Source organism: Mytilus trossulus, chromosome 2 (genome assembly GCF_036588685.1).
Source record: "Mytilus trossulus isolate FHL-02 chromosome 2, PNRI_Mtr1.1.1.hap1, whole genome shotgun sequence".
Lineage (NCBI taxonomy): Eukaryota > Metazoa > Mollusca > Bivalvia > Mytilida > Mytilidae > Mytilus > Mytilus trossulus.
This window is the reverse complement of record NC_086374.1, coordinates 71,509,709-71,526,902: the sequence shown is the minus strand read 5'-3', so window position 1 is coordinate 71,526,902 and position 17,194 is coordinate 71,509,709. Positions and strand designations below refer to the sequence as shown.

General features: G+C 30.4%; 1 protein-coding gene across 3 annotated transcripts in view; it reads left to right on the top strand.

Annotated features, from left to right (window-relative positions):
• The window catches only part of LOC134707920 (choline transporter-like protein 2), a 43,000-nt gene extending 30,508 nt beyond the window's left edge, over positions 1 to 12,492 (top strand). For 2 of the 3 annotated variants that reach the window (XM_063568086.1, XM_063568087.1), the window contains exons 14-23: positions 264 to 405; positions 963 to 1,015; positions 1,622 to 1,798; positions 3,316 to 3,444; positions 4,039 to 4,108; positions 6,117 to 6,190; positions 6,819 to 6,889; positions 8,920 to 9,008; positions 10,676 to 10,760; positions 11,633 to 12,491. In XM_063568086.1, the coding sequence (XP_063424156.1) occupies positions 264 to 405; positions 963 to 1,015; positions 1,622 to 1,798; positions 3,316 to 3,444; positions 4,039 to 4,108; positions 6,117 to 6,190; positions 6,819 to 6,889; positions 8,920 to 9,008; positions 10,676 to 10,760; positions 11,633 to 11,745 (1,003 nt within the window). In that variant the 3' untranslated portion in view covers positions 11,746 to 12,491. Of the gene's footprint in view, positions 1 to 263; positions 406 to 962; positions 1,016 to 1,621; positions 1,799 to 3,315; positions 3,445 to 4,038; positions 4,109 to 6,116; positions 6,191 to 6,818; positions 6,890 to 8,919; positions 9,009 to 10,675; positions 10,761 to 11,632 lie in introns of all 3 variants that reach the window. The other variant, XM_063568085.1, reaches the window with a different exon arrangement.
• Positions 12,493 to 17,194: the final 4,702 nt, after the last annotated feature.

Sequence of the window (17,194 nt, the reverse complement as noted above, 5' to 3'; positions counted from 1 at the left end):
ACTAGCTTTTTTAAAATATGAAATCAGCATGAATTATTATCTTATTTTAATTTTTGATTTAAACATATATCTTTGTCCTTTTATATTATAAAATTTTAGCATTTTAAATCTATATTTTGATACTTTTATGCAATTTCATTGCAATTTCGATTCAATAAAGGAAAAGTGATTGATATGATTTTGTGTTTTTAATTTTATACAAAAAAGATATTCAATTAACAATGGAGTGAGGAGTCCTATGTATATTCTTTAACAGTTTTCAGATATTTAGCCTCTACAGGTCGAGCTCAGTCATTTGCATTTAATAATAAATCTGTGTATGCATATCCAAACGGCACTTGGAAATTTGATGAGATAACGAGTGCTACGTCACAACTTTTTGGCGAAGTCTGTGATGATAATTCAGTATGTTTTAATATAACTTTAAGATCAAAATCTTTCTATGTCCTGTGGATTAATTCATTTTTATGGATGATTGAAGAAAATTTTACTAATGAAATCCACAAAGAAATGGTATCTTACAAATAAAGACTAGTCAACTTCAGTTGAATTTCAAAACATGTATTCTGTGATAATTCATCGAAATAGAGTTGAGATTGTTATAGGTTTTTGCCTCAATTTTTCGTATTGTTGACCTTATAATGAAAACAATTACTTTTGGTCTCAGGCTTCAGATGTTTTCTTAGGTGTTGTGGAAAAATATGGGAAAATGTTTAATTGAAATCTGTGTATCATATTTGATTTTCTAAACTTCTACTCATATTAATAAGTATAATCCTTTTTGGATAGTCTTAAGATATATAATTAATCAGTTATTTATTCATTGAAACATTTGAAGAAATTAAAAAAAAAAAATGGAAAATGTTTTATTTTCTTTAATGACTGGCAAACTCATAATTAATGTATCATATTTAAATAAACAATTTTTTTTGTTTAATTTATTGACTCTCATTTAATTTCAGGCCAATGAAACAGGCAGTGAATTTTGTACTTTTCTAAAGAATCAAGAGGAAAAGTAAGAATACATTTTAAATAATAGAAAGAAGATTTTTTACTTAAACTATGCAAGGTTTTTTGAAGTGTTGAAGGCTGTACCTTGACCTATAATGGTTTACTTTTATAAATTGTTACTTGGGTGGAGTGTTGTCGAATTGGCACTTAAACAACATCTTCCTATATGTATTATGTCTAGCTGTCTGTCTTATGTTCATTGTCCTTGACAACATTTTCATGGTTCAGAGACTGCTTGAAAAAAAATTGGGTCTATATAAAAGAAACATGGTATGATTGCCAATTAGATAATTCTCCACAAGAGACCAAATGACACAGAAATTGAAAACTATAGGTCACTGTACATGCTTGAACTAGACTGTTTACTTTGACCTTGACCTCATTTCCATATTTCATTGGTCAATTGTTAAGTTTTTGTTAAATTTTACTTCACTTCTATTTGATCTTATTATGTAATTCATCATATGCTCAGTGTAAATTTCTAATTTTCATGTAAATTAAAAAATAATCAAATTAGCAAAAATTTAAACTGTAAAAATATTTCAACATTTAAAATATGATGCCATTGATAATAATCATTCTAATTTCTGACTTTTTTCTTCTTTTTTAGCTTTGTATTATACTCACAGATTTACAACCTGTTTATGTTGTTCTGGCTAATCAACTTCTCTATAGCACTTGGACAGATGGTCTTAGCAGGGGCATTTGCTTCCTACTACTGGACCTTCTTTAAACCAGAAGACTTGCCATTGTTCCCCCTGTCAGGTTCCTTGTGGAGGGCTTTCAGGTAGTACCTTTTAGTATTTTGAATGACCTTGAGATTGAAAGTCAGTATTCTGTATGACATTGAAATTGAAAGTTGGTATTCTGTATGACCTTGAGTTGTAAAGTTAGTATTCTGTATGACCTTGAGTTGTAAAGTTAGTATTATGTATGACCTTGAGTTGTAAAGTTAGTATTCTGTTTGACATCGAAATTGAAAGTTAGTATTCTGTATGACCTTGAGATGGAAATTTAGTACTCTGTATGACATTGAGATTGAAAGTTGGTATTCTGTATGACCTTGAGTTGTAAAGTTAGTATTCTGTATGACCTTGAGATGGAAAGTTAATATTCTGTATGACCTTGAGATGGAAAGTTAATATTCTGTTTGACCTTGAGATGAAAAGTTCATATTCTGTATTAACTTGAGTGAAAGTTATTATTTTATATTAGGACCTTGAGATGAGATGGAAAGTCCAAGCTGATGATGATTGACTTTAGCTTTTGAACATACAAATCAGATTATGAGTGATAGTTAAGTGTGCAGCAGGAGTGAGGGTGTTGATTTCATCCCCATCATCCTCATAAGAATGAAATTGCAGATTTATTTCCCCTGTTTGCATAGCAAAATATGAAAGACTTTATTTGCTGCTTCTCTGTTTAACCAAAATTTAAGAGTAAAAGTAAAGATAGCCTGTTAACTTAGAATTTTATTATATTGCTATGTGAAAACATTATTTCCACAGGAATTAGGGATTTACCATCTATTTCTTTTGGAATTCAAGATGAGATCAGTCCACCTATCCCAATTTACAAGTTTGGATGGATGTTAAAAATTTTACTGGTATACATTCTTGGTAATTCAATTTTCCATCAATGTCTCATTCTACTATTCTTTTTGTTGAGCCTGCAACTTATGTCACAAAAGTGAGACATAGCTATCCTACATTCCGTTGTTGTCATCCTAAAATATCACTCTGTGGTTAAAGTTTTTGAAATTTTAATAACTTTCTTGGACTATCCTGGATTTCTAGCAAACTTAAACATAAGCTTGTTTATGATTATAAAATAGTATCGAGAAGGAAATTTGATAAAGGTTCATTTCCCTTTCTGTATATTACTTAATTGTACACTATACCCGTAGCCAGGGGGGGTCCTTGAAAACAAATAAGCACTGTTAAAGTCAACGTTCTGTTTAAATTGTGACTGTTAAATAAGTCGAGTTCATGAGTCCAAATACCTCTCCCTTGGAAATTCCTGGCTACGGACCTGTACACTAATCATTCAACAAACTGTAAACCAACTTATTTTCGCGAGCGATTTATTTTTGCGACTTTCGCGAGTAAAAAAATAACGCGAATTTAAATCGTTGGGAATATGTATCACTTGGATCTTTTCTTTTTTAAAGACCTCAAGTAAATTAGAAAAATAGCGAAATTAAATAGCCCCGAAGTCGACTAGATAGGACCAAACACGAAATTAAGTATCCGCGAAAATAAGTTGGTTTACAGTAATAATGTATTTAAATATTATACATTTCAGATATCATATAGGATCACTAGCCTTTGGTTCTCTTATTATTGCCATTATACAGATGATCAGAGTTGTTCTGGAATACTTAGATCATAAAATCAAAGGAAAAGAAAATCCTATAGCGAAAGTCCTCTTGAAGTAAGTTACAGTCCCTTGTCATGCCGTATAGCAAGTCTTTTTCAAAGGGTGTAAATTTTCGCTCATTTTTGCCTAAATCATTATCAAGTACTCTTATGTTAGATTTATTTTCGCTCAGCAAAAATTTAGTAGTTTTTCGCTCATACATAAGAGAACTTGATAACGATGTAGGCAAAAATGACGTAAATTTACACCCTTTGAAAAAGACTTGCTATATGACAAGGGATATAACAGCAGAGACCATTCATTTAAGAACAAATTTTCTTGGCCAATTTTGTTTACATTTTATTGAAAAATACTGGGTTACAAGCTGAGTTAAAACTTTGACATAAACTGATATTTCTACAGTAGAACAAATTTTCAATTAAACTGTTTGATACTAAAACTGATATTTCTATAGTGGAATAACTTTTGAAGTCAAGTAACAACTACCGGTAGAATTTGAATGGCGATGGAGCAGTTTTATTTTAGAAATTTGAAAGAATTACAAGTAAAATACTTTATAAATTATGATAAATATGACCATTGGCTGTTACCTTGACATGTATTACAAATCTTTACTTTGAGTTTCAACTGAATTTTTTTCTATTTCAGATGTCTTAAATGTTGTTTTTGGTGTTTAGAAAAGGTTATGAAGTTTCTAAACAAAAATGCTTATATAATGGTAAGATATGGTTTAAAAAAGAGGGGCAAAAGATACCAGAGGGACATTCAAATTTATTGATCGATAATAAACTAACAACATCATGGCTAAAAAGGAAACAAGACAAACAGACAAATAAGAGTACACAACATAGGAAACTAAAGACTGAGCAACACTAATCCCCCCAAAAAATTGGGATGATCTTGGGTGCTCTGGAAGGGTAAGCAGATCCTGCTCCTCATCTATCATGTTGCTCATGTTATTAACAGTTATCATATTCACAATGCAGCAAGGTCTGGACTATTTTTATGCCCCACCTATGATAGTAGAGGGGCATTATGTTTTCTGGTCTGTGGCTCCGTTTGTCCGTCCTTCCGTTCGTTTGTCCGCAGGTGAAAGTTTTTGGTCAAGGTAGTTGATGAAGATGAAGTCCAATCAACTTGAAACTTAGTACACTTGTTGCTTATGATATGATATTTCTAATTTTTAAACTAAATTAGACTTTTGACCCCAATTTCACAGTCCATAGAACATGGAAAATGATAGTGCCAGTGGGGCATCCTTGTACTTTGGACACATTCTTGTTTTTTATTATATAGTAGATTACTGTCTGCATTAATTTAAAATATTTTTTTTATTGTATTTAAGTTAACATATACAAAAATGGAGAGGGAGTCTTTCATTTATTTGGGAAAAAAAATTGCAACCTAAGAACTAGTTCTTTTGCACTGGAATATAAAAAGAAATAACTGTAGCATTCATATATCTATAGAAATTAAATAAGACACTTTTGAACCAGAGATATAAATCTGTAAAATGCATCTAAAAAGTGCCATACAAATATCAATTTTCAACATAAATTGAAATTCTCAATTTTTTTCCTAAGAATTATGTTAAAAAATGATGCATGTGTATTTTTAAAATTGCAGTGAACATTCTTTTTGATGATGTTGAAATTATAGCTTAAATCATTGCTACTTTGTTTACTGATTTACTGTTCAGGATTTTTGTCGAGCCGAAAGCTCGACATTGGGATAGTGATCTTGGTTAATGTTAAGTTTATATGAGTGACAGTTTTTAATAAAGCTTTATACTTAGGACTATCAACATAATATCAATGATAAGTAAAGAAAGCTAGACATTTCAGTGTGTGCACTCTTGATTTAATAAAGGAGAAGATCTGGTATGGTAATGGCCGATCTAGGCCTCAAAATTCAGTTTCATCTGACGAAAGATTTTAGACACTTTTTAAACACTTGAGTGTCTATCTCAATTGATTCAATTAGTTTATGTGAAAGATTTTAACTGATTTAGTCATTACAAAGGCTCCAATTCAAGCTTAGATATGAAAAATATATCAAATATGCAAAAAAACGTCACTTCTCGTATGGTTTTTGTCAAAAATGAAAGTGGCTGCATCTGTGTTCATCCTCAACCTTTATATATGTTGTGTTTTATTATCAAATACAACTTACATTTCAATATTATGAATGAACACGAATGTGGCCACTTTCATTTGTCTAAAACTTAACCTAAAATGCTGAAATTGTGTAGATTACAGTAATTTAGCATGACTCAATGACCCGATATATGTGCATCGTATTGTCAAAAACAGCCCATATGTATTTAGCAAAAGCATTCTACTTTCCAGTAAATAGCTAAAAGATTACATGTTCACAATTTTGTGAAACTGATATAGTTTGGGGCCAAAAAAAGGTTTTACTGAACCTACTCCTTACTGGGCAAATATTGAAACCAAATGTGGCCTCAATCTTCATTAGGGTACCTGTTATGATTTTAATCTATTTTTTCACGATTCCTCAACCAAAGTAGAAATTGGTGAGCAAAACAGCCTCTTGAGATCCTCTAGTTTTCCTGTCAAAAAAGTTTATGTTTAATAGATGTATGAAAAAAACAACGACAAACTTTAAATTGTTTCCGCTATTTATGTAATTGAAATGCAGAAAAAATTATTCAATTCATTATTTTAAGAAAATAAAAGCTGAAACATTAAAATTGATTATTTCAGATAGCAGCACATGGTAAAAACTTTTGCACTTCGGCAAAAAATGTTTTCATGCTTATACTGAGGAACATTGTCAGGTATGGCCATTCATTTTAATTCAGAAAAAATAATTTGAACTGGGTTTTCTTTAGAATGAAATGATAATGCACAGATGGTCCTTTCTAGCTTGGAATGAATCTTTTAACTTTAAATTTAAAGTGTTGTTACTCATGATAAAATGGAGTTTGACAATTTTGACATATTGAAAAATTGACAATTTTCAATTTTTGTTATGAATTATAGATTTGTAGTGATAGACAAACAATGGTAACATCAAAAATACAGAAATAGATATAACAGCTGATTTCTTGGTTTATATGGAAAACAATTTCATGAGGAAAACATTATTTGTAGAATTTAATATATCAACTCAGCTTATTGTCATTTTACATATATACATTGATTTTTACATTTGTGACTTCACTCCTCAGTTACATTGCTAGTTTTGATAAATTTAAACTGCTATCTAAAATTGGTCCATCTCTCGAAAAATGTCAGCTATGAATGATATTCCTGTAGTTATAAGAAGATGTGGTATGAGTACCAATGAGAAAACTTTCCATCCAAGTCACATTTTGTAAAAGTAAACCTTTATAAGGGAAAAGTATGGGAATATAAATTATTTTTTAAGTTATTGAAACTTTTGTTATACTTTTTGAATTGTAGGGTAGTAGTGATAGACAAAGTTACAGATTTCCTGTTATTTATTGGAATACTTGTAGTTGTAGCAGCTTCAGGTCAGCTTTTCTCATAGCCTCCAAATTCATAGGTCTGGGAACACAGTGACTGTCCTTTGAATATTGTTGTCCACAAATATAGTCCCTAGTCTGGACAGTGTGTTACTTGCCAATTTTTTTTATATCCCTTCCAAATTTATTTCTTAATGTTTTAATTATGCCACAAATAGCAATTCTAATGCAACAATGTTTGTAACGTTCATTTTGATTGGATAACATCACTTATAACATGGCATCAGTTGACAATTGATGTTATGGAACACACACACAAGTGCAGACGGCATATGCCAAATTTAAATACATGTTTTAACATTGTTTTATGTCAGTTTCATTAGAATGGAGATAACAATATTGTATTTTAAGCTCTAACGGCATCAATTGGGGATTTGATGGTCGCTTAGACGTTGCCAGTAAACTTAATTTGCAACCATCAAATCCCCAATTGATGCCGTCGGAGCTTAAAATACAATACAGTTATCTCCTAAGTAGGGGGATAAAATTTCAATATAAAAAAAAATTGATATAAGAATTTTAAAGTAAAGGAGGCTCAATGGTTATAAAAATTTCACAAAAAAATTAAACATTTGTTTTTCATTACTAATTTAATTTATTACCCTTATTAGTTGTAATTGTGATATATGGTACAAAAATCACTCAAACAAATCAATTCACGTTGACCCCAGAAGACTTTTAAAATGTAAATATCATTGAGAAAGCTCAAAATTATCTCCCTTTGGTGCAAAAATGCCATTTTCTGGCATTAAAATTGAAATGTCATTTTTAACTCAACAGTGACCTATATGTTTTATTATAATTTTCAAATAAGCTGTACTTAAACTAAACTTTTGTAAAATTTGAACAATTTCTGTAATTACCAACTTTTTTTATTTCGATATTATCTCTATTTCTTCTATTTGTTCAACAGAAAAAAGGTACTTTCAGAAAAATGTATGCCTTTTTCGCAGCCAGATTGCGAGCGTAAATGAACAATGACCCCATTTTTTTATTTTATTTTTCTATTTAGTTTAATATAAAGTTCTTTTAAAGAAAGATATAGCAAAATCCTATATTACAAAAAAATAATGATTTAGACCCGCAAGCCCCCTCAAGTAGTGATTTATTCCAGCTGAAAAAGTATATAAAACTTAGCACTTCGGAAGCTTGTCAACAAATTTTATGACCCCCTGAACATAAAATTGTCCACATTTTGAATTAGAAACTATAAAGTTTGCTATAATTTTGATATAATTTGTCTCAAAAGAAGTACAACACACAGTAAAATATTATTGAGAAAGCACGGGAGTATTTTTTTTAAATTCCATTTATTGTCTAAAAGAAATGTACTACAAAATAACTGTGTTCTCAGACCATCATTTGATTGACGTACCTATCTGCTTTCATGACATTTTTCTATTCAAAGAATTGTGTAAACTTACACCCTAGACTACATTTTGCTAACTTTTTTTATTATTTTAAATTTTAAGAATATTAAACACTGCACAAACAGATCACATCTGATTGGAAAATCAGTTTGCCAGCTTAAAAATATATAACTAAGGGAGCTACCATTTGATTTTTATGGGGGGACTAGGATGAAAAATTTTGTCCTGCATTTTTTTTTAGTTGTAATCTCTGTCCTGCCTTTTTATTTTTCACTCTATCCGGTCCTGCTTTTTTTTTTTTTTAGTTTATCCTGACCTTTTTTACATAAATTGTCATCCTGACTTTTTTTTTTGCATGTGTCTCATCCTGCCTTTTTTTTTTACTCAAAACTCCTGTCCTGCCTATTTTTTTCAAATTTCATCCTAGCCCCCCCCCCCCCATAAAAATCAGATGGTAGCTCCCTAAACACTGTAATTAGATTGCATCAATTTTTTGTGTTAGTAAAGTTCACCATGTGGTGTGATCGTGATATGATAGTTGTTAAAAGATTTCTATTTGAGACAAGTTCTTGATTACATTAGGATATTTTGAAATAATAATATATATACAAAACTAAACAATGATTCAGATACATTGAACATTTTCAGGTGCTTTTGCATTCCTTTTCTTTGATGGGAGAATAACATTCTTGAGTTCCTACACACCAACACTCAACTTCTATGTTGTTCCTATTGTGGTGAGTTGAAAGAGTACTGCTATTGAATTATTCTAATCCCCCTATTCTAATTTGCAGTTTACTTTACTTCAGCAACTGTACAGCACAAATGCAAGGGGAAAACTGTGATGAAATAATGTAAACAAACATGCACTGGAAAATATTAATAAATGATTCTGAAGAATAAATTAAATACACCAAATTATTTAACAACTGTTAAGGAAAAGTATGATCAACAAATGGATATGTATAGAAAATAAAAAAAATATCATGTCTCTATCAATCACTTTTTCCCATGTTATCCAGGTGCTGTGTATTGATTAAAATTGAGAATGTGTCTATCTAAGAGACAACAACCCAACAAAAGAGCTGAAAACAGACAAAGGTCACTAATGGATCTTCATTCAACACAGCGAGAAAATCCCCCACCCGGTGGAGGGCTTCAGCTGGCACCTAAACAAAAATATGTGCTAGTTCATTGATAATGGACAACACACTTAACTCTGAAATATATAAAAAAAAAACTAAAATTAAAGATCATACAAGTCTAAGAAAGGTCAGAAGCTCCTGACAAGGGATAGGCGCAAAAAAATTACAGCTGGGTTAAACATGTTTTTTTTTTTTAGATTATTAACCCTTACCATGCGGTGACCGTCATATGACGGGCGTACCCTAATAACTGTTATTGGCTTCAATGGCGTTCCATACTTTTAGAAGTCCACTTTCTGATACTTATTTTAAAAGTTATGAATGTTCCGTCAACCTGAGGCTATATCCATATTCACGTTTCTCATGTCTAAGTATCATTTTGAGCACAAATACGGACTTGGAAAATTGAAATTGGCTAAAAACACGGTTTTCTGGAGGTTTAGGCTCCACATCTGTATCTTACACAAGAAGTTCAGAGGCATAAAACTTGCAAAAATAGTGCAAACCCACAGCCATATAACTACTGATCATTATTATTATTGAAATACACAAAGGAAACAACTGCTTCCAGTTTAGGGTCCATTCAAAGTCATAAATCGGCAAAAATAGTGAAATTCAGTATTTTTGGTCCAAATGACCTTTTGTAGACTGCTGAACCAAGATCAGATTCACTCCCACCTAACAACTGTTGGGTAAATTTGTTCACTAGGGTCCACTTAATGTAGACTACAGCTGGATACCTTAACCAGCATCCCTGGGTCTTCGGAGTCAAAAGAAGGGATGAAAAATCGACAAAATTGACGCTTTTAGCACCTGATAAACCACCTTGGGCCAACAGTTTAATCAGAAAAATTACACTGGTTATATAGCAGTTTGACAAACACTTATTTTGATCATTGTTCAGAAACTTAATATTCCCTTAACAACACAACGTCATTAAAATGTTCTGCTGATTTTACAGAGTTATCTCCCTGTAGTGTTAGGTACCACCTTAAATATATTATTTGTTGATAATATATTAAAGATTCAAAACTAAACATGCATACAGTTGTCCCTTTGGCAATCATACCACATCTTCTTTTTTATATATATACAGGACTTAGCTTAGTATATCAGCATGCATTGGTTTATTAATTTCGTTGACATTATTAACTATTTTTCATAAGATGTATAATAATGTGTTCATTGAATTTATCTATGTTTGAGAAGTGATTTATACCAAAAACTTTTAGCCATCATTTACATTTTCCCTTTTTCAGTTGGTAATTATTGGAGCTTACATCATAGCAAGTGCCTTTTTCAGTGTGTATGGTATGGCAGTAGATACCTTATTCTTATGTTTCTGTAAGTATATTGGTGTTATATTTTGGACCAAAAAAAAGAAAGTTATACTCAAAAGCTACCACCTGACCTAATCCAGTGAATAATTGATTTCACAAGTTTGCTTAATTCAGAATTCCTAATGAACGTATTTACACTTTTGGTACTTAGCTGTATCTTGTCTCTGAATGACCTTAGATTGACTCTGAATCACCTTTTGACGTCAAGCAACAATCACTTAAATTGTGACGTCAAATATTTTACGTGTAAATTATGATGTCAAAGTTTACAGGAACCTGTGTGATTTTACGTAATGGCGGACAAATATGCAAACAAGTGTAAATACATCTCATTGTTTAACATTTAAATTAGTGGTTTTCCTGTACAAAAGAAAAAATGAAAATTGGTATCCAATGAATAATAATGAATACACACAGAATAAAAGTAAATGTTCCACATCAAATGATGAGTTATAATGGGTTTTTTTTGTCAGACAACTACTTTCTGTTTCACATACTTTGAAGACAATGAATAAAAACAACAATTTATTAAGAAATAGTTCCTTTTTTATCAGTATAGCTAAATTTTCTTGTCTGCAAGATTGTAATTGTGTAACTTCAAGGTCCATTATCAAACATCGAAAATATCAGAGTGTGCATGGTTTTGAACAAATTTCCTGACTATTATTGTCCAATTTGCCAATATATTATATATCCTATATTTGATTACATGATACAATAAGCATTAAACTAGAATGGTTTGGTGTTTTGAAATGAATACATAACGTAAGCCGATATCCCATAAGGTGGAGTTTACTGTATAAGTCAGGCTTATGTTAAGTATGTGTGCGTTTTTGTTAAAGTGCAGATATATCATCTGACCTTTTATAATTTCAGTGGAGGATTTAGAAAGGAATGATGGCAGTGCAGACAAACCATATTACATGAGTAGTCAGCTGATGAAAATTGTTGGCAAGAAGAATGTTTTGGCACGCAGAGATTCTAGATAAAAGTTTATAGTGAATGAACATTGATAGATTATGGGAGAAATTGACTAGACAAATTCTAGACAAAAACTCTAACTTGACAACATTGTGTCTATTTCCGTCTATATCTGTAACAAATTATCAAAATTTGTAGCATAATCATTTTGTTATATTGACAGTTACAAATCTGATTTTCAACCCCCATACGATGCGTTGTTGGGGATATAGAAATAACAGGTGCCCGTCCAGTCTTACAAGTGCTCTCACATATACAAGTCTTGCCAGATTTTGATAATATTTATATCAAAGTTTGATTTCAGCAATGTCTCAGATAATTTCAGAACTCATTGCTGATCGATTATTTTTGAAAGAGAAATGCAACTGGAAACCATTAATAGTGTGGAAACTTTAGAACCTTCAAGCAATGGGAGAAAACTCTTATCAGTATTAATTAAAATTGAGTTATCTCCCCTTGATTTTTATTTTTTAATAAATAAATGAAGGAATGTAAATAAAGCTTATAATAAACTAACAAATTACAATATACATTTTTTATTAGCAAATAAAATGGACAAACTAATATCAACCAATAGCCAGGTTAAATTTCACTAACAAAGATATATATTTCCTTAATCTCAGAATTCACATTAAGGGGGCACCTGGGTATAAATGATTTTTTTTTTTTTAATATAGGATTTCGCTATATTTTTTCATAAATGAACTTTATCATATACTTAAAAGAAAAATGAAATAAAAAAATGGGGTCACCGTCAATTTAAGCTAAAATCTGTCTCTGGAAAAAGCATACATTCTAATGTTAATGTCCTTTTTTTCTCTAATTGGAGAAAAAGAGGAAATATCGAAATAAAAAAATAACCTAATATAAGAAATCGCTTAAATTTTACAATAATTTAGTTTATGTACAGCTTATTTGAAAACAATCATAAAAAATATAGGTCACCGATGAGTTAAAAAGGATATTTCAAATTTAAGGCCAAAAAATGGCAATTTTTGCACCAAAGGGAGATAATTTGGAGCTTTTTCAAGTTTTAAAGTCATCTTGGGCCAAACCAAATCATTTTTGTGGGTTGTTTTTTGTACCATATCATAAAGTATCAACTAATTGTGTAATAAATAAAATTTGTAATGAAAAAAATAAAGGTTTAATTTTTTGCTAAAATTTTTGTACCCAGGAGCCTCCTTAAGCTAAAAACATTTATTACATAAAAAAAAACCAATGAGGTTTATAGAATAAACATTTATTTTGCATTAGGAATCTACAAAGCAAAGAATAGAAAAATAACAGCTGTATCAAGTCTGATTTTCAAACTGTCCTGGTCAGTTTAGTAAAGTTAAAAATAATTGATTTACCTTTTTTTTAAAGTATGAAATAACTAATCCAAGATTTCAAAATTAGAAAAATATTAATTGAAAAAGAGAACAAAACATTTATTCACCAATGCTCTACATTAATAATCAGTTTTGTTTGGTTGCAAGTTGAATATTTTTCAATATTTTTCTATGTTCGAATTCTTAGATTAGTTTTTATTTATAATATTTTTAATAACTTTTAATGGAATAATGTAGAAAATATAAAGACCTACAGTATCATGTTTATTTCAGTTTCTTTATTCGTTTTCATGCAAACTTATCGTTAATGTCTTAAAAACACTCATTGCTGTATGATGATCAGTGTAATTATTCAGTCACATGTGATAATTATCTCCCATTGCATATTGTTATTTTTTATAAATTATTAATTGAGTGCATCTTGTTTAATTTATTTTAGCTTGGTATGTGCTGGCACATTTTTTTTTTTTTAAACATATAGACATATATTATCTGTGATAAATATTATTATATGAATTGTCTTTCTTTGGTACTAATAATTGTACATTGTTATAATCCAATAAGTTTTATATTATAGCAAAGACAAATCACTTTAAAACTAAATTTATCAACTCAAAATCTTTCACAGGTTTAGTAACAATGTTTCTGAACTTGGGAGGATTAACTTTAAGAAAATAATCATTTAAGAGTTTCTCTATTTTAAACTTGCGACATTAGCGATACATGTTTTTCTTCCAAAATTAGACATGAATCAAACAATTATAAATATATATAGAAATGAATATTAGGCAGAAATTTGTTAACAAGGTGAAGGACCCTTGCAAAAAAATAGAAAAGTGAAGTGTTTGCAAATGTTTATGTCATAATTTCAAATTTTTCAGAAATGTGTAACAAATATTCAATAGTCATCGTAAATATTTTGTAATTGACAATCATGTTTATTTATAACTGCTACAATAAAGTATTCCGTCCACTTTTTAGCTGGTCAGTCCTTTTCCCATCACTTAAGTATCCTTATTAGGCCCTGTCTATAATACAAGCATTATGTTTTTTAGTCATGTATGTCTATCAATCTGCCAATTAGTCCAAAAGTTTATTTTTTATGGAGTTTTCAGGACTTAAGTAAATACACAATACAAATACAAGTAGAATACCAGTATTCTGATAGCCATTTTGGATGAAATGAAATGTATGTTCTATGTCTTTTATGTTTTAATATTTGTATTGTGTATTATTGTTATGTAAATGTATGCGTTTGTCGGTTATAAAAGCTCAGAGAGCTTATGTTTATTTGTTATATGACATGCCGACTATAAATAAAGCTTTGAATTGAATTGAATTGAACACCTGCAGGATGCTTAGTTAGTAATGCTTAATAATGTTAAAAGTTTGGTTTATTATTTAATTGACAAAATTCAGAATTATTAAACCAAGTTTTGTCCTCATTTATTGAAAAACATTTAAAGATGACCTTTTGAAATTGAGAAACAATAGAAAAAAAATTTGTTCCCCCTAAAATTAATTGAGTTAACAATTATTTGACCTGTTCAATATTTTTTTTTCTTCAACAAGGTGAGGGACACAGACTCTTAGAAACTTTAGTTCAAGGAAATTATTGATTGGTTATTTCAGTATCATAAGACTTGTGGGAATAAATATCCTTCATTCCTCTTATTAATTAGCGATTTTTATCTTTATACACCTGTCATAGACAGGAAGTCTTATGAGATACAGTTGTCATCCGTCCAACAAATTTATTGTAGACCAAGTTTTCTAATTAATTTTGCAAAACTAGATTTGATACATGAATTTATGTATATTATATGATATTTTTATGCCCCACCTACGATAGAAGACTAGAAGAGGTGCATTATGTTTTCTGGTATGGGTCCATTCATCTGTCTGTTTGTCCGTTCATTTGTCCGTCCCTTGTCCCACTTCAGGTTAAAGTTTTTGGTCAAAGTATAGTTTTTGATGTAGTTGAAGTCCAATCAACTTTAAGTGTAGTACACATGTTCCCTATGATATGGGTGCAGGACATTTGAGCGAAAAAAATCAAATACTAGGGGACATTTGAGCGCCAACATTGAACCCATTTAAGCACCGGATTAATCCGCTCACCTGTATTTTTGATAACTCATTACAAACAACAACATATATAAAGATCGAAGTATATAGGAAAGTGCACTGCAATCAAGAAAATATCAAGAGAAAGAACAGTTCCTAATGCAATTCTATGAACATAATTGTACAGGGGCTATATCTAGACCCATTACATATGTTCTTTAGGTTATAAATTCCAGACTAGAACAGACTTTTAACATAAGTGCTGTATTGTAAGGGACACATGTTATATTGTGCTGTCTTGAGTCTATTAAACATTTTATGATTTATTATATATTATTTATTTACTAAAATGGGTTAAAATTATTTCACTACAATGGGCTTAAACAATTTTAATTTTCGCTAAAATGGGTTAAAATTTTGGCGCTCAAATGGGTTCTGCTTTTGCGCTCAATTGTCCATTTTTTTTTAGCTCAAATGTTCTCCACTGATGATGATGTTTCTACTTTAAATGCCAAATTAGAGATTTTCTCCAAATTTCATGGTCCACTGAACATGGAAAATGATAGTGCGAGTGGGGCATCCATGTACTATGGACACATTCTTGTTTTCATGTTATTTTTCCAAGCATTGTTATTTTGAATCATTTTTTTTTATTTGTGTGATTATATTTTATTTAAGGAAATGTTATTCACTTATTAAATTTTTTATTTTCAACTTTTTGTTGTTATGCATACTACCACTTCTTTGAAAAATTCTTATTATCCTCCATGAAATCTTTAGCAGGCTTATACTCAAGGGGGGGATGTTATAACTCATGATTTGCTTTTCCTATCATGATTTTCTTAATAGAGGGTTGCTGCTCTCAAGGTAGCTTTTAATCCATTAGTTCCAAATGGTGAAGTTATAATCATTCCTTTGTAAATTTTATGGAAGCCATCACGAATTGGTTGACCATTATGGAATAACCGTTTCACAAATGATATCCAATATGTTCTTTACAACGTAACTACAATCCCTTTCCCTTTTCATGAATGTGACCTTTTGAATAAGACTATTTAACGGATTTGTTATCAAAGACACAACACAACAAGTACCACAGGTGCAGCAGGATCTGCTTACCCTTTTGGAGCACCTGAGATCACCCCTAGTTTTTGGTTGGGTTCGTGTTGCTTATTCTTTAGGTTTCCATTGTGCGTCATGTTTACTATTGTTTGTATGTTTGTCTTTTTCATTTTTAGCCATGGTGTTGTCAGTTTATTTTCAATTTATGAGTTTGACTGTCCCTCTGGTATCTTTTATCCCTCTATTAGTTCAAACTAGAGGCTTTATATAGCCTGTTACATTCACCTTGATCAATGTGCATGTTTTACATAGGACATTCTTAAACTTTGTAGACTAGAATTCATCATAAAAATCTCTGTTTTGTTGATTTTGTATTGCTGATCATTAATGTTTAAATGTGTTTATTTTTTCTTCTTCACAAAACACAAAAATACTCATTTTAGGGCAATCACTCTTTAAAAAGAGTTTGTCTCAGCAACTAACTATATCTGCAAATTTGACTTGTAAGTAGATCATGCCTTGCTTGTGATAATTTTTGTGATTGAACGTGTCTATTTATCACTTATAATGTTCATCTTTTAAAGCAAAATACCAAAACAAATGGTTAAAATTGCCATTATTAATGGGCAAAAACATTGCATGATCTTCCAAATTGTTTTAATTGTAGATCTTATAAAAAAAGATTGCCAATGGAACAACTCTCCAAAAGAGACCAAACAACACAGAAATTAACAACTATATTTATACACTTTACAGCCTTTATCAATAAGCAAAGCCAATAATGCATAGTCAGCTATAAATTAAAAGGCCTGAAATTACAAATGGAAAACAATTGAAACGTGAAAACTAACAGCCTAATTAATAAACCAAAAATTGAACGAAAAAACAAATATGTAATACAGCAACAAACAACAATCACTGAATTACAGGCTCCTGACTTGGCACAGACACAAACATAAAGAATGTGGCAGTATTAAACATGCTAGAAGGATCT